The following is a 20,990-nucleotide window of genomic DNA, read 5'->3' on the forward strand; positions in this document are numbered from 1 at the left end:
AAACACATAACCAGTGAATTGGGTGGTAGGAGCAGGCTTCACTCAGTTTCTAATTGATTTTTGAGAGTGCTTGGCCAAACGTATAAGTAATACCAAAGAAGAAAAGGCCGCACTTAAGTATAAGTATTTATACTCTTTTGATCCCATGAGGGAAATTTGGTCTCTGCATTTATCCCAATCAGTGAATTAGTGAAACACTCTGCACACAGTGAACACACAGTGAGGTGAAGCACACACTAATCCCGGCGCAGTGAGCTGCCTGCAACAACAGCGGCGCTCGGGGAGCAGTAAGATGTTAGGTGCCTTGCTCAAGGGCACTTCAGCCATGCCTACTGGTCGGGGTTCGAACCGGCAACCCTCCGGTTACAAGTCCGAAACGCTAACCAGTAGGCCACGGCTGCCCCACTTTGCATACAATGCGGCCTTTTCTTCTTTGGTAAACACATAACCAGTGCCATGTAGCCGTTGTTAATTGTCTGATCAGCTGTACACAGCAGCACGACTTGCACGGTGCCTAGTGTAAAATCCCATTGGCTGAAGTTCCCTGGAGAATTACGCTAAGAGCTACCATGAGTGAGTTACCCAACACTGACATCATGCAAATCCCCCATCACAGCGTCCTCTGTCTGGTGTCACCGTGTCTGTTGGCGTGCGGTAGAGGAGACAGAGATGATGCAGATCTAACCGCTGAGGCGTGATATCTTTCACACTGAGCTGCACAAGCGCCAACACCGCAGGGAAAGTCTCGGTGATGCGATGTGCTGGCAGAGTGCCTTGGCACCTTACGTATTTTATGCCTCCCGTCTCTCAGACAGATGCAAATGGACTTAACGGTGATGGCTTTAAAAGGTCAGCCTTGTGGATCATGATAAGTGTGTCACCGCGGGAGGTTGTGATATTTATCTCTGTAATTGTTTATGATGGCCTACCAGAGTCTTGCCATCTCAGCATAACCTCGACCTCCATCACGCAAACATGCACTAGTGTGAGCCTGACAAGCAGGAAAAGAGTGAGAAAAGGAACTTCAGCTGCAAGGACAATTAAAGGAGTCTATAGAGCCATCTAGTGCTTAAACAGCCGGGGTGGTTTATATAAGCATTCCTGCCCTAACATAAGCCTACCATAAGGTCAGTATATTACTCAACCTTGCAGGTGACTCAATATGCAGGTAAACATCTCACAGGGTTTAAAACAGAAATGTTTGAGAAAGTTTGATGTAAATTAAAATATATTATACCTGTATGTCTTTGTCTTGCCTTTCAGGTTCAGACTTAGGTACATTCAACAACTCCCATCTAAACCACAAACAAACACACACACACACACACACACACACACACACACACACACACACACACACACACACACACACACACAGGGTTTAAAACAGAGTGATGCTATTTGCACTGCCTCTCCTTCTGCACTCACTGAACGTTTTAATCAGTTTGAAGCTCAGTGAGTGAGTATAATGTTTATCCACTGGTGAATGTGGCATCATAACTGGCAGAGACCTTGAGGCTCCACTATAGGAAGAATTTTCTCTGACCTTCCCATCACCAGTATCATCTCTGTGCGTGGAGAGAAATCCCAAGACCTATAGCAGGGCTTTAGTTACAAAACAAAAGAATATGACAGGAATACACTAATGAAGGACGAAAACAGTTTTGGACTGAAAGGTCACAAATCAATTTCTCTGGTAAACACTGAGGCATTTTGAACTGAAAAAAGGATGTTGAGATCTTGTATCCGATCTGATTATGATTTACTTACTGTCTGTGGCTAGAATCTGATAAGAATCAAATTCCTTGTATACGTTTCTGAGAAATCGTTGGTGAAATGGGTCAGATACAAAATTGCAAAAAGCCCTATTGAAACGTATTGAAAATTAATTCATCATGGTAAAGCAAGCAGATAAACAGGAGTTAGTACTCAGATACTTTTTTAACAGTATTTTTGAGACATATTTAAGCAACCCCTGACTTCTTAAATAATCTTCCTGTAATTCATATTTATGCTTTCAGTTTGAAACCATTGTAAAGACTGCCTGTCGTTTGATTGTTAGCAAGCAAAGGCTAACAAGTTCTCCTGATTTGTCACAGTAGGATCACATCTCACCGTACAAAACAGCAAACACTGGGTTTTTTTCAACCATTAAGGGTTGTTGAAGAATTTCTAAATAATGGTGACCTTCTGAACTTCCCCAATCAATCAAGATTTCTGCATATGTTAATGATTTCTACATTTCCTCATGTTTTGGAGGCACAGAGCAGTTATACTGTAGTTTGGAGTACAGGCTAGCTTTGAAATCATATTCAGGACTCATGCAGCTCAGGAGAAGGATAATGAGCTCCTGATAGTTAATGAACAGAGCGTCTTTAGCAAAGCGTTTGATAATATTCTAATGAAACGCTAATATTCTAATGAAACGCCATTTCATGTCAACTCAGCTGTCTCAGCTAACATGTGAGTAAATGTGGGTTAATATGGGCTAATAGTCACCATTAGCCCAAGACAGACAATGTGGTGAATTACTGTCCAGTGCCCTCTGATTTCATTCAAACTTTGGTGACCTCAGTAATTGCTTTTAAATGCCATCCCAGACTGAAGAATTAGTTCTTGATTAGAGTTTTGTACAAAGAGGATGACAGAATATTTGCATTTTTTCACTGATCATATTTGAAATTCCCAATAAGATGCTAAATAGCTTGTCCTCAGGTTGACAGATGACTTGTACTACTCACGCATATAATAAGGATAAGACAAAAACAAAACCTAGTCAAATACAGAATATAAATATTCACCTTTACAAAATTGTGTGTTTGTTTGTGCAGGAGATTGCAATTACCTCAGTAACATGAATGCACTTTTGGATAGGCATACATGTATAATAATGTTATTGGAAGAACATCTCCCTCAATAACTGGAGTTAGAATGCTGCAATGCCAGTCATGTCTGTCAATATGACAGTCCTGTTTAGCCATCTCTCTTTGCTCTCCAACTGACTGTTTTGAAGCAGGTGTTATTGCATTCAGGTGTGGGGGGTTCCTCCTCAAAGCAGGAAGAAAGGTGGCCTCCCAAGTCTGGTTTCTTTTTCTCTATTTTTTCACCATGCTTGCACCTAGTAGGGTTCCCACAGGACATCACATTTCTGGAATATCATGGAATTCCCAGTCTATTCCAGACATGGAAAGTCAGGGAAATGTTGTATCATTTTTGGGGCAAAGTCAGGTAATATCAGGGAATTCAGTTAAAAATCTACTTGCCAAAATACATTACCGATAATACAAATATATTTCCAGGAAGCATTGGTGTATTAGCTTTTTCCATTACTGACAGTTTGAGTCTTTGTTTTTTCAATGCCCATTTATTCATTTTCTGCTCAAAGATTATAGAACGCTATATGGCTGCTCTGAAATCATTGGTCGATGAAGAAATTTCAATGTACCATTCATTATAGGCCTCAGTAGCTCATGGAAATTCAGATTTTTGTCAGGGAAAAGTAATGGAATTTTACAGAGTGGGAACCGTGTTTACAACCACGGTTACTGAATTGTGCTCTTAGTTTCAAACTTAATTATACTGACCTTTTCCAAAGTATATTTTTCATTCTATGATTAATTGCAAATACTCTACTTATTATTAATTGCAAATTATGTGTAACCTCACGGTCATGTTGAAATGACTGTGGAGTTCTTTTTCTTCCGGGCCACATAAATATAAAAAAAGAAAAAACAACACAGAAAATGTGTTAAGTGTTCTCTCCCTCTGTCATACACACACACACACACACACACACACACACACACACCTAGACTATGTTGTGCCCACAAGGTCTGACAGCAGCATCTCTCATTTTTCTATAGAACTGCTATTGCAACTGTATCTCTGTTCACCTGACTATGTAATTGAAAAAGGGTTATCTTGAATGCATTGTCCCTGTTGCAACAATCACTGAAGAATTTACAAGCCAGTCACAGTCTGGTCATGCCTCAGACGCCAGCGCAAGGTTGTCCTTTCACTTCACAGCATAGTGAACACAAGCATTTATCATTCAGTGGCATTTAATTCCTCCGCACTTTATTACAATATAATAAGCCCTCTCTCTAGTTTGTTCTCTCACTCTATTTTGCATTCCTTGAAAGTTTCATGTAAACTAAAATATATTACACCTGTATGTCTTTGTCTTGCCTTTCACGTTCAGACTTAGGTGCATTCAACAACTCCCCTCTAAGCCGCAAACAAACACACATACACACACATACATGGACACACACCGCACGCCCACACCTCTCCATGACAACTCTCCCTACAACCATGGTCCTGTTTCCCATCATACTTTTAAAAAGCAAACACCAGCCTGTGGCAGTGAGTGGGGACAGAGAGGAGTGTGTGGGGCATCTTGTGTTGCACTTGCACAGCACTTAAAGTGTCTTTGACTACCATCAAGGCACAAGTGGGAGTCCGAGCGGCAGAATAAATCTGCCTCGGCCTGTGGTCTTATTTCTGGTGGTCAGAGAGCAGCGGACGGCTGATACCTGCTATTAGGGGCCAAACTGCGGGCGGCTGCAATCAGGAAATGTGGAGCATGGCCATGGAGAGGCCTGTCATTATGGGCCTCTGAAAGGCTCTTGTAATGCAGTCCTGGACTGATTGATGCGGGCTTTGTTGGCTGGTGAGTCAAATTATGGCAGGACGCTTTCTCTGTATTAAGCCCACATCCACTGGAGCTTTTAAAGCACACAGAAGCTTCTCCCAGCATTCTGTTTTGCCTTTTAGTTTTGACAATTAAGAATATCATTATCTGTGAAACAAAATGCTGAATAAAGTAAACTGTTTTCAGCCCGATTTGACATTTCAGACAGAAAACTCTCCGAATACGTTTATGAGCTTTTAGCATGTGATTACAAGGGAGCATGTTTGGTCTTGACAGACTAGATCTGCCTAATATGTGGGGACACTATACAGTAGCATATACAGCATACTGTGTACTGGTACGTAGGTATTTTCTGTATGTATCATGCACAGCCAATAGATATATGATTAATTTCTAGTTTTGAGGTCTAGCTGCATCTGGTATTTTTTTTTTTTCAGTTGCATTATTTATATATGGAGCCCCCAAAGGGACACGGTGGGAATCTATTTTTATTGAGCTCCTGTTGTGTTCAGTTTTGCATTCCCTCGCAAAATGTCAATTACATTGCGAAGGTACGCAAAAGTACCCTCCGGGACTCTGTACCTATACAATCAGGAAAATAGTCAAATAATTGAAATTCTTTTTTCTTTATCTGTCCAATATGAGTTTATAATGTAAAGACTTGAAGGGTAAATGATAGCTGTCAGTCTCTATGGGATTAATGTCACTTCGGGAAAAGCCATCATACTCTTCATCATTCAAAATGATTTGGTGTACAGTTCAGTCATCTGGTGATCTAGCACCCAAACTTTTTCTCTTCTCTTCCTAAAAATTGCCATTTTTCTATGACACAAGGCTTCAAACAAAAATAATAGACCCTCTGCACAGTCGTGTGAGGAATATTCATGAATCATTTCCAAATACCACAATGTAAATTCAAGAAATTTCCAGGAATATTTTATTTATGTCCTTAGTGTCGCCCTGCCAACTGATAGCCGCTGCTGTCTGCTGTTTGTGAAATGAGCTGTTATTAAAATATTTTAATCAAAAAGCCGCAGCCAGTGCCAGGCCTTGGGCCGGACATGGGAGTCGCTCTTGCATTTCAAATGGACCTCTGAGCTCTGAGCCCAGGACTAGACTGCATTTTAATCTCCTCTACCACCAGAGGAGCCCAGTGACTGAACATCCGAATCCCGGAGGGTGAAAGCAAATATCTAAAAAGGGTTCATGTTGAAAATTTGATACCAAAGGTTATGGCGTGTCAATTTACTTTAGCCCCTCTTCAACAAAGCAAATCTTCATTTCATCCTCAAAGTCTCCCTGTTCTCCAGACGGAAAGTAGTTTATGTTTAATACTCATTGTCCAGAAGGTGAGAAGCAGTACAAAATGAAGGAATGAAAAAAGCCTTGCATAGAAGAGAAAGTGGTGACTATAGGGAAGTGTAAATGTTCTCAATATGTGTGTATCTGTCACAGTTTTACACTGCATGTATTGGAGGGAAAGTGTGTGAAGGAGGGTAATGGGTATTGATCAATTTCCTGTGTAGCCTTTTAGTTTGTCTGTCAGTTTCCTGTGCCTGTGATTAGTACTCTAAGGACAACAGCTGTCAAACCGAAGTTCTCTCGAATATCCACACTAGGCCTGAAATGTCAATAAACATACTTTCTCTAAGAACTCTTGTGGCAGAATGTTGGAGAGTCACTCATCATATTATTGGTATGCATTTGTAATTATTTGAGTCATTCAATAATTATTTCATCATCCAGATCATGTCACATCTCAAACCACCACAGAGAATAATACCAATATGACCACAAATTGCTAATTTGAAAGTGCATTGCCGATTATTAATGTACCCTTTCTACAAATAATCAGGGGTGTAGTGGTAAAATAGAAAAAAAGAGGTAAACTATGAATTCTGTGATAACGGTAAAAAAGGCATTCAGAACATGTTTGATGATTATTGGTTATTGTCCAATGTTTATAACAACATCAGTGGTATTTCATTGTATTGATTAGTGCTACATACTGTGAATATGGATAATACAGTGTCATTTTTGAATGTTAAAAGTTGCAATTGGTGAATAAACTCTTTTGAGAGGTAGATAAACTCTAATAAGTGGTGGATAAACTCTGTTTCTGAAATTCCAGAGGTGGGTAAACTGCGTTTACTTGCCTTTAGCCTCCAGTACAGCCCTGATAGTTATACATCTGACCTTAAATGGACTTTAAATAGGGTACCCTGAGTATTCTTCAAAGCCCTAGCTAAACATAAATGAAACATTAGAAATTAATATAAAATGGAGCATGATACATGTCTTTCATGTCGTGATTCATATGGGTCTAGGAGTGGAATGCTAAATGTCGTCCATAAAAGTCTTCCATTTTCCATGACTGCATATTTATTTCCGGAGTAGGTAATGGATTTAGTGTTTGAGTAGTGTCAAAAATTAGCACCCAAAACCTGCACAGCAGCTTTTGATGCCTACGTTGAGTTTGAGTTCAGTAATGAAAATAAATAAATAAATGAATCATCTTTGATGTCGGAAATAAGTCAGGTCCTTTCATCTGCAGAAGGTAGCATGAACGCTGTAACCCTTCTCCCTCTTCTTTTACTCACAGATCACATGTATAAGCTTTCAAATCCAGACAAACTTTCCTTTTTCAACTTCGGGAATACACTTGGTCTGACCCTTTTAACGCCATACTCCTAGGATGAAACAGTGATGCTGTACATCTGAACCTTACACCTCTGCAAAAGGGCAATCCTGAAGCCTCCACACGCTACAAAGGCGGGGAGATCATGTTATGTTCTAAGGCATCCATGCAATATACAAATCAGACAGAAGCCTTGTGAAGTGATGATACACACTTCACATCAACACAATTTCTCAGAACTATTGCTCCACTGTCAAAACAGTATATAGATGCCTCGGGTGTGGTTTCATGTGGTTTGACAGAATGGAGTTGAGGTTTACAGTGGTGGAAATACAAGATGAAGATCATGCCTGGAGCATGGAGCATGGAGCTGGAGAGACCAAGCACAGGAAGAAGAGCCTGAAGTGGGAGGGAGGAGGACGCCGCCGCACCTTATCACTGCGCCTTAAAGTGCAATCATCTCTTGCTGTAATCACAACCTGATTAGCTCTTGGTGGCACTCAGAGGCACATCGAAGAGGACAAACTCTTGATTGTTCCCCCGTCGTGGGGCAAAAGAACCCTACGATTACACTCACCCACCCCCCACCCCACCCCCCATTCATTTACACAGCAGACAGCCCTCCCGTCTGCACAGTGACACAAACAGAAGTTAGGCAGAGGACAACACAGAGGGTGATGAGAAGGACGAGACCAACAACGACGATGATCTCATATTTCTGTCACGCCCCAGGGTGATGCAGGTGTTGCTCGAGAGGGTTCAATGTGCATTGCTGAAGGGTGAAATTGCTACTTGTCATTCTGATTAAGAACTGAAGAGAGATGACAATCAGCTTGCAAAGCACCCGAAACCGATGTATTGGCTTTTGTATTCAGAAAGTTGTGTCAAAAATGTAATTTGTCCTTACAGGAGTAACTCTCTCTCTACATTATCTCCTTCACACAATGAGATTTCTTGGCTGATTTTGACCGTAAAGGAGACTCATAGACTTGACTAAATAACAATATTTAAGTCACCTCATGTCACTTACTGCCACAACGTAGAAGTGCAATTTCCCATCAAATCCATGACATCTATGACATCTTATGGCATTCTTAGCAACTGCTACAGAAATAAATTATGTTTCAGTGTTATCATCAAAAGATGATCATATAAAACCTGAGGAAGAAAAAGTCGCAGATGTAAAACCAAGCAAAACATAACCATGAGAATACATAACCATTAGGTTCTTGAAGAGATACATGTTTTCTAAATCTATCAACTTTAGCCTGAGTAGACATACTCTTTACTTCAGCTGCACATTGTGTGTCAACGGAGGCTCCCTGACTGCAGCTCCTCAGTAGCGGCAAGTGTTACAGCTCTCACAGATCCCTGTGGAGGATCTTGGCAGTGGCTGTCAGTTTGATGGCATGGTCCGAGTGGAGAATGGCGGGGGCTGCTGCCAGTCAGTCAGTCATCTATCAGTGCACTTATCAGCTGTTACATGAGGTCAAGGATACACAGCCTGTGAGCTGAGGATACAACATGTCCTGTCAAGCTCTGGTTGCAATGGGCTTTTGTGTTCAGTTCAGTTCCATTTTATTACCAGTATTAAGTATGTGAAAGTTTGGATTTGTTGTTTGTCACAGAATAGCAAAGTTAAAATTGAGTAAACTTTGATACAAAATAAGTCAAATAGATTTACTGCATAGCGGTACATAATATGACCGCCGCACGGTGCTGCATGTACAACCCTAAAAACAGAAAAAGTTGGGACGTTGTGTAAAATGTAAATAAAAACAGAATGTCATAATATAGAAGTCTTGTAAACCCATATTTAGCAGCAAAAAGGACATAGACAACATATCAAATGTTGAAAATGAAAATTTGGACTATTTCATGGAAAGTATATGTTCATATCGAATGGTAAACTTTGATTGGTCTAACCACAGGACCTTTTTCCATGTTACCTCAGTCCATTTTAAACAAGCTCAGGCCCACATAAGAGGGTGGTATTTTCTGTATCATGTCTCAATACAATTTTAGCTGTTACAATTTTGGCTGTAGTTTTGGAATTGAGTATCAAACTGGCAGGGTTGGGTCAGATTACTTTGAAATGTAATCCATTACTGACTACAAATTACATGGCAATTTTTGTAATCAGTAATGTAATCAGTTGGATTACCAAAAACATGTAACGTAATCTGATTACTTTAGGATTACTTCAATAAATATGCCCATCAAGTAAAAGACACCGCCACAGAACTGATGAAAGAATTCTCATTCTATTTTTCTCCACTCTTCTCCAAACATGCACAACTCAGCTTAACCTTTATAAGGGCACACCTGGACAAAGAATTTAGCTTTCGCTGGATTTTTGTGACCCAGGGACATGGCCTGAGATTGGCATAAAAAAGGGAAGCATTAAACCCAAATGACACCATGTCCATTTCAATTGTGGGGGTGAGAAAATTATTATTTTGGGATGTTTTTCAACCAGGGGGACCTGGTGACTTTCTCAAAGTAAACAGTAACACTAAAACAAGAGGCTACATTAAGATTAGGAGAAAAAGATCAGGCAGTGTGCTGAGAGACCTGCCCCAATAGTATGTAAGTTAGTCAGTAAGTCGAGCTTTTGATCCTGTGAGGGACATTTGGTCTCTGCATTTATCCCAATCCGTGAATTAATGAAGTCGAACCGGCAAGCCCAAAGGCCAAAGCCCTAACCAGTAGGCCATGGCTGCCCCAAAAGGCAGCATTTGAACATTAAACCACACAATGATCCAAAACATACAGCCAGACAAGGCAAGAAATGGTTAACAGAGAACAATATCAACATTTTAGAGCGGACCTCAATCCGTCAAAAAAGTGAGCACAAGGCCAAAGTGATGGCAAATAATCGTTCCTGCCTCAAACCCCAGATTGCTGCTAAAAAGGTGCAGTCTACAATCATTGTGGTGACATGAAGAGGCTTGGTGGGTATTATATGAACCATTTTGAGAGCTGTGGTGGTAAATAAAGATGTTTCCAGTGATTGTTTAAAAAGGGTATGAATAATTTTGAACACACAATTTTTCATAAAGAATGTTAAAAAATATACTTTTTATTTGATTCCATGTTTTTACCACATTGTCTTACAACCTTTTGGCATGTGCAAGGGTCATTTTTAATCAAGAACAAACATATTGGTAAAGAGAAAATCAATATTTGCCAGGGGTATGAATAATTTTGTTCTTAACTATCTTTAAAAAGTCTACAAAGTGAACATCCGAATGAACTGCTTGTCAAATTAAAAGATAGCTAGGCTATCATAAAAAAGTTGCATTGTTTGCATGATAAAATGTAATCAGGTAATCCCCAACAATTTAACTGTAATCTGATTACAATTTCTTTTTATTGTAATCTGGGCTGATTATAGTTACTTGATTTCTGTAATCTGATTACGTAATCCAGATTACATATAATCCGTTACTACCCAACCCTGCAAACTGGGCACATAGACAATGGTTATCAGAGATTGTCCTGAGCTAATACAATGACAGGTCTGGAAACAGGTCTGGTGTTGATGCAGTGCCATCTGAGGTCCAAAAGACCACGGCCATCCAATTTGTTTTTCAGCTATTTCCTTTGTTTGCAAAGAGTTCTCTGGATTCTCTGAATGTTTTAATAATATTATGTCCTGTAGATGATGAACTCCCTAAATACGTCACAATTTCTTGTTAAGAAGCATTAAAATTACATTGTTTCATCATTTGTGCACACAGGTTTACACAGAGTGATAAATACCCCTACATCTTTACTTCTAAGAGTCCCTGCCTCTCTTGGATGCTCTTTTTCATACCCTATCGTGTTGCCAGTTACCCTAATTAGTTGTGAAACATTCTTCCTTTTGTTTTCTTTATCATTACACAACTTTTCCAGCATTTTCTTACCCCCGTCCCAACTTTTTTTGAAAAATGTTGCTGGTATCAAATTCAAAATTAACATATATTTTCCATGAAATATAGTCAAATTTCTCATTTTTAACATTTGATATATTGTCTGTGTCAGCTTTTTGCAACTAAATATGAGTTTTTAAGAGATTTGCAGATTATTACATTCTGTTTTTATTCACATTTTACACAACGTCCCAACTTTTTCTGTTTTGGGGTGAAAATAAATCTAATAAATAAATTAGATGAAAATAAATCATGCTTCTCAACTTCTCTCCACCCCCTACTCCTGCAAATTCTTGAAAACAGCAAGTCTTACATGCTCTGCTCTTATTTGCTCAATGATTGTTGAAACTCACATTTTTGCTTATGTATACAAGAAAATTCTACAAAATGATTGATGATGTATTTTGTGTGATACTATATATATTTGTTATAAAGCCACACTCATATTCTCTACAAGGTCAAACTTCGGCCCAAATGTATATCTGTATACAGTATATCTGCAGTGGATTTGAACTTGCATATACTGCTTTGTGGTATGTCTAGATTTGTACTATAGTGTGCCAGTGAGTGAGTGAGTGAGTGAGTGTGTGTGTGTGTGTGTGTGTGTGGGTGTGTGTGTGTGTGCATGTGTGTGTGTATGTGTGTATACCTGTGTGTATGTGTGCATTAATGTGTATTAAATGTTCATACCACAAGATATTGGCACAAAATTGTTTTAGCTGCTGGATTCTGATTCTGAGATCTGACAAATGTGACCAAGTGTAACCATACCAAAAGCTTCTTCCATATCAGTCTACATGCCCAAGTTTAATGTGCCCCGGGACTTCTTGTTTCTGTGGCCCGGGAATCGCTGAAAAAATTGGTGAAAAATACAAAAAAAGGACAACATATGACCACGCTATATTGTATACCGGTATTGTAGCCTATATAGTAATTTCATGTGTGAAGAGATTTCACACATGCTTCATCATTTTAGAGTTAACATTGACACTGCACAAGCATATTAAAGCACTACTGTGCTTGTCTGATGTGGGCATGTTGCTCTGAGAAATTGCTTCCATTCAATGTGGCGCAGCTGGACAGTTGAAATCCTATTAGTGCTGTTTCCTATTTACCTGAATCGGAGGTGAAAATAGTGCTGTGCTTTGTCAAGAGTAACCCAACATCCAGTAGCCACAACAGAGGACAGATTTTTAACAGACCCCAGCATCGTAATGCTGGAATTACTGGAGTAGACAGTGTGCTATAATTTATAACTGAATATTAGCACATCGTCAGCCTAGTCTTCTAAAATCTTAGAACGTCCAAGTCACTTCCATCAACACATCATCTGCAGCCATTGCAGCCATTGCACTGCCTAATTTTGATCTCAAGTCATATCAAATGAGTGTGAGACTGTCAAAACACCATTTATCTATCTGGGACCTGTCAGTTATCTGCTGTTTGCTGGAACAATTTTCATATTCGAGCCCAATCAATATAAATGCAAATGGCTTGCTCATGGCTATAAATAGACCATGCGGGTGCTACTAGAGGTGTGGAAAGGTCAGTGACTAAGTTGGAAAGAACTAAACTGAGAACCAAGAAACCAGGTGAGGAGATTAAGATTTCTAGTTCTGAACAGCATCTTATGTACCACAACTGTACTCTCCACTCTATCTCCCCAAACTTTAACTTGAGTAACCCTAGTGGTTTAAAATGAGCTCAAACAGATGCATCATAGTGATAATACATTCAATAATATACTAGTTTTACAATAATACATACATTTTATTTATGGAGCACTTTAGATGCTTGCTTGAAGTTGATTTATGTGCAAGTTAAAACAATAAAAAAAACAATCAAAAATATAAACAAAACAATCAAAAACATAGCATTAAACAGTTCTGAAAAGATACACTACACAATACTATATATACTAATGATTGCAATGGAGAAGGCACAGTCACCCTAAGTTTGGTGTTTGGCTCAGAGTGGTATGGATAGGAGTTTGGCATTAGAGGAATGGAGGCTTTGAGATGGAGTTATATTGATAGAGCAGGTCAGTAAGGCAGGAGGGGCCCTGGCTATGGAGGGAGAAGAATCCTCAACTGAATCCGTTGTGCTACAGGCAGCCATTGGAGTGTTTGGAGGACAGAGGTGGTGAGGTCAAAAGAAGCGAGTGAGCAGGTGCACAGCAGAGTTCTGGATGTACTGGAGTTTATTTATAGGACTTTGGATGGTGTAACATAGAGGACCCTATTGCAGTGGTCCAGACGGGATGTGATGAAAGCCTGGATCAAAGTTTCATCAGCAGAGCAGACAAGTGAAGGACAGAGCCATGCTTTCCAGATATAAAAAATGTAGGCTATCAGATCGTTTGATTGATGTGGTGTTCAAAAAGTGCTATCGAAAGTGACTCTAAGGTTCTGGATATGTTGAGGAGATTGAGGAGGCAGAGTTGACTTGCCAGTAGGTGTTCGAAGTATGCAGGTTGTTTTAATGTTATCCCTGTAACACAATAGCAACTCTACCTTTCCGCCCGATGAGGTGGATCAATGAGGGTGACCAGGAGGAGTGGTCTGATTTAGGGAGAGATAATCCAGGGGTTTATGCCAGGGTTAGGGGGACACAGAAGACATCAAGATTTCTGTCAGTAGTCTGGCTAACACCAAACCAATTCTCAACTGAAACGGCTGAATTAAACTGAACTTAAATTTGTGCATTCAAATTCCTAGGTGAAGTGTTGTAACATTTTACCTATACTGTCCACTGCCTGATATGACAAATATGTTCAGGTGACTTTTAGATACTCCTGACAATGTATAAGTTTTACACATTTGCATCCTGGGAGTGTGTCTGGGTTTTGTGTGGAGGTAGTGTGTATCTTATTTCCATTTTTACTTCTACTTTTCCTGCTCTTGTGTTCTCCCATTTCTTCTTCTCTGATCTTGGCTGTCCCTTTTTATTTCATCCTTTTCTCACAGGTTACCCTGAGCAGTGGCTAGCTTTGCTCGAAATTTCATGCCTTGATGGCTGTGAAGCATCTTGAGACCATTTTCATTGTTTCTGACACTGAGCTGCATCGAGTGATCTAGCAACTTTCAAGATGCCTTCTAGATAGATAGATAGATAGATACTTTATTGATCCCTAGGGGAAATTCAATTAAATTCTGCTCTCATATGGAAAAGTTCACCTGTGTGAAGTCTGGTTCACATTGTATGCCGCCGCCAGGTTGCTCTTGGTTGAGGTAATGTCCTAAAGATTTGTGTTGTGGCTCAGTGCAAAAGACACTGTGATACTTTACACTATGATTTACAGCGTGCCACCGTCAACTTTGATCTGGGCCACGTGCAAGAGCGGCTAAGCGGCAAAATGCCTGCACTTTGCTCAGCGGCAAGCCAGTAGGACACTGATGGCTTGCAATTACATACATTTACATTTATTCATTTAGCAGACACTGTTGTCCAAAGTGACTTACATATGTCAACTATATTACAAGGGATTACATTGTGAAGCAACTTGGGGTTAAGGGCACAACGGTGGAAGCCAGGAACTGAACCCACAGCTTTCAGGCTACTGCACCCCAGCCCAGCTCCTTAACCACTACACTACCACCGCCCCAATTACTATAGACAGACAGACAGACAGATACAGTAGATAGATAGATAGATAGATAGATAGATAGATAGATAGATAGATAGATAGATAGATGTTGTCAATGTTGTGCAGGAGTTTGCTGAAGGGAAGAAGCTATTTTTGAAATGTATAGTTTCAATTTGTATGGACCTTACAGACAGGAGAAGCTAGTCAAGTCACTTTTATTTATATAGTGCATTTTTGTATGCACAGAGTGCAACCCAAAGTGCTCCAAATACAAGACATTGACACACAAGACAAAAGATGCTGGACGGAGCAACAAACAAGTGGTGATTTGGATGACAGGGGACTTTGATTATTGGTACGGTTTAAGGTGCACTCAAGAGTACAGAGAATGAACTGGAATGAGGTCAGAACCAATCAGAGGCTTTGGTGACAACCCTCTCTAATTTCCTTTTGGTGTATACATAACAGCAAGCAATCTTGGGGGCAAGCAGTCCTGCAGGATGCAATTGCCATGGGAACTTGACATCATAAGACGGCATGTATACAGAAAATGTCATATCATTGACATATGTCTAAATGACTTCAGATCCTGTTTGGATGTGTTTTGATGAAATATAATATTGCAGTCACATGAATTTGCTTTACAGAACAGGTTGGCATATCCCACCTTTGGGATCTATCAAATGTTGTGTGCATAAACACACCTCCTTTGAAACACAGGGATGCAAATGGGCTAAGAACTGACAATGAGGTGTTTAACAAAATGTCACAGGACGCACATTGCACACACATCTGGTACAAATGGCCAGTAAGTGGGCTAAAGAACAATGGTAAATTATGAACGCTTTCAAATGGGGCTAGATCTACAATTCCACCTCCTCTTCCCCAATATAGGCTAAATAACACAGTCTGGTGTACCTGGCCTGTCTTGCAGACCATGCGAGGTGAGGAATTAAGATACAAATGTCACAAAACATTAAAAGAAATTCTGAGTAAATTTTCTGAGAAATGACTATGGTGACATTTGAAAAAACAAACAAAACAAAAACAAGTTCTTATAAATGTGCACCCCATTATTCGGGAAGCTGGGTGTTAGAGCGTTGCTGAATCTTAATCAAACCGCGGTAACCAAACAGAATCTTAGCTGGTATCAAAGGATCCCATTTTAAATGCGGGCGCTTCTTCTCCGTACAGAGGGTAATTATCCCCATTATTCAAATGACGCAAACGCGCCTCAACAGCCCTTTCATATATTTATGGGCTGTTTTGTTTCAAGGCTGTCTATAACGCTAGTGCACACTTCTTTTTCCCAGCGCTGCACAAAAGCCCCCTCCCTCTCTCACACACTCTGCTTTCCTGGGATCGATCTGTTTAGCAAACTAATTCAGAGCAATCAGCGTCCCTGACGATTAATTAGGAAATCGGCTTGCAGCCGCACAAGTTTGTCACTGCGAGTCAGCATCAACATCAGCCCTGTGGTTTCATGAATCGCGTCTTCCCGACCAATCAGCGCGTTTCCACCAAACTGAGTCTATATTTACAAAGGGACAAAACAAAATTCATGAGCACAAAAATAGAAAAAACAGATCAAAATAGATCAATGAAGTAGGTTAAGACAGCTCTCGTCAAAACGTTATAACAATAGGCAAATAAACGTCCATCACGCACTATAATGTGACAATTCACAGACTAGTCTGTAGCCCAGCCTTTAGCCTACACTATAGAATGTGATTGACAGGACTATAATCTCGCACTCAGAAATAGCATATGTTCAACTATTCCAATAAGAAAGAAAAGTTAGTTTATAAGAATAAGCACCTGCGAAACACACAGCATCAGCCTAATCTGCTTTAATATCAGGGATCCCATGTGGCGTAATGCAACTCATGTCAGGGATCCCATGGCATAGGCTAATGCAAGACATAAGCTATTTTGGATGTGCAAGTTAGATTGGGAGGCAGGTTGCTAATAGAGGCTACATTGCTTCAGGAAATTTGCCTGTGCAACGTAGTGTGGGTCTTCTGTTATTTTTCTTGCTTAAATTCCGGCCAACCAGATTACATGACAAAGACATGCACTCGCACCAACCACCCACATAGGCTACTACAGCTCACATTAGCACGCGTCAGAAACAATTTGTGACGCGACAGTGATTTCTCAGACCAGTGCATAGTTTGTCTTTATCATCGATAGGTAATTGTATCCACAAGTATACAGAAACATGTCATAGTCTAGGCCTAATGCTATAATGACAATTAATTTCAGTTTCTGAAATTATCCAAAATGTAGCATAGGCTATTCCCACTCACCAACTCCGGCTCAAAGTATTTGAAAGGAAAGTAGATTCCAGTGTAATATTGACCTAGATGTCATTTCACATTTAACTTGTATCCGTGTTAATCAATAGCGCGTGTTCTAAGACGGAGTTTGAGATACTTGCAGAGGATAATGTTGTCATATAGCGCTCCCTAGTGGAGAAAAGAGACACCTCTGCAACTGGTGGGCTGACTCGGAAGTTCAATATCGTTCTCGCAAATAAGAACGTCACAAAATGGATTGATTGCCTAATATACGCCTAATGATAGAAGGCATGTTTTCGAAGTGGATGGACATAAAAATCATGAAGCATGAGCATGAATAAGGTGGTCCACAAGATATGTTATGCAAAGGTCTATTATATCAGATAATATCAGAGAAAGCTACAATATTTCTGTTTTCAGTGGGGTCTCCCATTCCAGTTCCAGTCATCCACAGGCCTATTCCATAAATTAATTTCTTTAAGGCTGGAAGGTCTGATATTTATTATTTTTAGTTTGATGCCCTCTTTTGATTCTTCCGTTGACATTTCTCATGACACTTTTTTTTAGAGGCTTATGCAATTGAAGCACATGTTTTTTTTTACGTTATTGATATGCATGACTTCATTTGCATAAAAGAGGATAAAGAAATTACGTCACGAACTTCGTTTCGTTGCTTTTGTGAATGGGTCATTTCTTTGCAAAATGTCCCGTTATAGGCATAAAGAGATTAGCATTGACAACAACATCTGCAGAAGCCTATAATACAATTAGCTTAAATGAACTACTCCTAAATATCAGAAGACTTTTACCCTTAACCCACGAGGAATTGCATCATAAGACAATGTTTAGTCTGATGTGGGTGGGAAACTGATTGTAATAAATAAAAGAAACTCAAAAAACGAACAGACTGAATAAACAACCGCGAAACATCCCAATCCACTGTAACGATTGTGCGTTCCCCACCAAAAACAAACCATTAGACCATAAACGCCCAACTGTTGCGCAGTTTCCTCATGTTCCAATCTTCTTAATAAGGTGAAAACTGGTATCAATAAAATTACATCCACTGTATCATTACGCACAGGCCTTATGTAGATACACTAACACGCCAATACGAACAGATTCCCACCATTAATCAAAGAAACGCAAGGACTAATCTGCCTGGCTAATATTATTGTTTACGCACTGTCAAAGGAGCTTCAATACACAGTGCTTGGGTCAAGGTATTAATGAATTCACACCTCTGAACAACAAAGTTGAGTTGGTTTCGATGCTAGACGACCTTGGCACATGCACCTCTATGAAGGCCTGTGGATCACAAGGCGCACTTTAAACGCCGTCGAGATGACTAGGAGCATCAAAAGAGGACAATTCATTATAAATGGCCCATAAGGGACCGCGGCGTCCTCATCATCACCATTCTCTCTAGCAGAGCCTCGGAGAAGGACCTCTTGGCCTCACTCTCTAACTATAGGAAAACAATTGTATTGGAAGGATGGAGCGCCACGGCTTGGGGACGTGTGTCACCCTGGCACTACTCCTACACTGGATTGGTGGAGTTAGAACGGATTCATCTGGCTTGTTCCACCAACGGATGCGCGGGTCTCAGGGAGGCAGCAGTGATCACCTGAGTTCGATGCACCAGCAGAACAGATACCCTCTCTACATGATGCATCTCTACCGGACTCTTCAGGCTGGAGATGCACACAGGTCGTCTCCTGACCTCAGGAGCATTCACAGTGACAACCCGAGTCTTCACGATTCCGACGCAGTTCTCAGTTTGGTTGCCAAAAGTAAGAATACCATTATATTATTATACTATTTAGTGATATTTAAAATAGTAATCCTAATCAGTGGAAATGGCATGGTATACGACTGTAGCGCCTTTTGCGCACTTTGATTAAATGATACCTTGTATGTTCTTCCAGACAGTCTAGTATTTTTACTGGTCAATTTGTGCGAATTTACCTAATTAGATTTAGTCTACATCGGTGATTAACCATAGTTCAGATGTTGCGCAGTAGACAAGTGTCAAACAAGTTTTCGAATCAATACACATTCTCTCAATTGGGCGTTCAACATTATTAACGACGCCTTGTGGAACCTGCTTTTCTGATGCCTAACTAGGCCATGCTCTCTCCCAAATGAATCATGGTACCGCAATGTTACTCAATTTCTCGCGTTCTAACCCTTAACTTGTTGTATCTTTAGGTTGCAGTCAGACCGGCACGAGGTGGAGTATCACTTTTGACTTGTCTTCCATCTCAACGAGCGACACCGTGCAGCGATCCGAGCTGCGCCTTCGGCTACCGACGTTTTCCAACTCCAGGAGCGCAGTAGTGGACATCTACCACGCACACGGCCACTGCGCAAAGGAACCATGCCCGGATCGTCTCCACCTGGCCAGTTTCAGAGCCACACCCAGCAAAGGAGCCTCTCATTCTACCTGGAGAGTGTTCAACATCACCGCCATGCTCAGGTACTGGCTGCATCAGGGAGAGCCAGTGGTGGAAAGCTTGAATGAGAAGGGAGAGACCTGGCACGATGATGGTCAGGAGAGCGTTCATCACTCCACGACTGACACAGTCATGATGGTGGTTTTCTCCAAGCACAATCAGATGGCTGGTCAAAGGTCACCTACACTGATCCACACAGCTGAGCGGTCCAAGTACGTGGCTCTGGACCGGGCCGGAGCGACCACCTCCGGTCATGCAGCAGGGAGTCGTCGAAAGAGGAACCACAAGCCTCGGGATATGTTGCATGACGCAGCGGGGGTTCCAGGGGCACTTGGATCCTTATCCTCGAACGGCCCACAGAAGACACTCTGCAGGAAGGTGGACATGTGGGTGGACTTCGAGCAGATCGGCTGGAGCGACTGGATTGTTTATCCAAAGCGCTACAACGCATTTCGCTGTGAGGGAAGCTGTCCAAGCCCTGTGGATGAAACCTTCTCGCCTACCAACCACGCTTATATGCAGGTAAGGACACTCATACAATTTCAACGAAATCATACTTACCTTCATACGTTTTAATGGCTAGTGTTCACGTTGGTGTTGAGTTGTTCTGACTTGTCTGTTTCCTGTCTGTCTTCCAGAGTCTGCTGAAGTTGCACCATCCTGACCGCGTACCTTGTCCATCCTGTGTGCCTACTCGTCTCGGCCACCTCTCCATGTTGTACTACGAGAATGGAGAACTGGCCATGAGGAATCTCGAGGGCATGGTGGTGGAGGAGTGCGGTTGCCACTGAAAACTCTCACTTGCAAACGGACGGCGCAACAGCACTTCAGAAAAATATATATTACCATCCGGTAATGGTGGAACTACGTCTGCACTACGGTAGTTCTGGGGTCAGCTACTCTCAAAAACGTTTTACCCTGACCTTCTATACAAAGAAAACTAATATGTTTTGGCAATGCCAAATGCCATCAAGTTCTTAGCTGCATCTGGCAGCCGATTTGAATGGCTAAAATAAGCACTGATCACACTCAACCATCCTCACAGCAGGGAAACGGGTGTGTCTACCGACAGAAACGACAAAAATAGCGCTTTATTTCTGTTGCATGACTTAGGTGTCAATACATGGTATTTCATGTTTTTTGATGAAGTCATATTCTTTGAAGCTGAACAGGACCTTAGAGGAAGGGGAATGTTTGAACTGGATATGGCCTTAGAAGGGGGAGCGGTGAACTAGAGAATGCCAGGAGTGATGCAGTTGGAGAGGACAATCCCCAAACCTTCAAAACTGCATTCATGTCTGTTTGTGAAAATGTGTAATTATGTTAATAGATGTAATGTAATGACAAAGATAATAAACTCTCGTATTATACATTCATAATGTGAATTCTTTTTTGTAAAGCATTTTTGATTAACTTACCAGTGCCTCACACATTGTTAA

General features: G+C 40.8%; 2 protein-coding genes across 2 annotated transcripts in view; one reads left to right on the forward strand and one right to left on the reverse strand.

The window, feature by feature from the left end:
* Positions 1-3,791: 3,791 nt before the first annotated feature.
* ank1b (ankyrin 1, erythrocytic b) overlaps positions 3,792-20,990 on the reverse strand; it is a 106,512-nt gene continuing 89,313 nt past the window's right edge. Inside the window, exon 45 of the transcript XR_006021566.1 lies at positions 3,792-3,808. The gene's annotated coding sequence lies outside the window, so the exon portion shown is untranslated. The remainder of the gene's footprint in view (positions 3,809-20,990) is intronic.
* ndr1 (nodal-related 1) lies at positions 18,620-20,923 on the forward strand. Its single transcript, XM_042059314.1, has 3 exons — positions 18,620-18,888; positions 19,307-20,073; positions 20,190-20,923. The coding sequence occupies exons 1-3, from the start codon at positions 18,690-18,692 to the stop codon at positions 20,340-20,342; spliced, it is 1,119 nt and encodes a 372-aa protein (XP_041915248.1). The 5' UTR covers positions 18,620-18,689; the 3' UTR covers positions 20,343-20,923.

Source organism: Alosa sapidissima, chromosome 13, assembly GCF_018492685.1.
Source record: "Alosa sapidissima isolate fAloSap1 chromosome 13, fAloSap1.pri, whole genome shotgun sequence".
In the NCBI taxonomy this organism is placed as follows: domain Eukaryota; kingdom Metazoa; phylum Chordata; class Actinopteri; order Clupeiformes; family Clupeidae; genus Alosa; species Alosa sapidissima.

Bases quoted from the DNA above. Each gene is read 5' to 3' on its own strand.
- ndr1 (XM_042059314.1), top strand. From the start codon at position 18,690: ATGCGCGGGTCTCAGGGAGGCAGCAGTGATCACCTGAGTTCGATGCAC. The intron at 18,889-19,306 runs GTAAGAATACCA...TTGTATCTTTAG, and splicing joins TCTCAGTTTGGTTGCCAAAA to GTTGCAGTCAGACCGGCACG. The intron at 20,074-20,189 runs GTAAGGACACTC...TCTGTCTTCCAG, and splicing joins CCAACCACGCTTATATGCAG to AGTCTGCTGAAGTTGCACCA.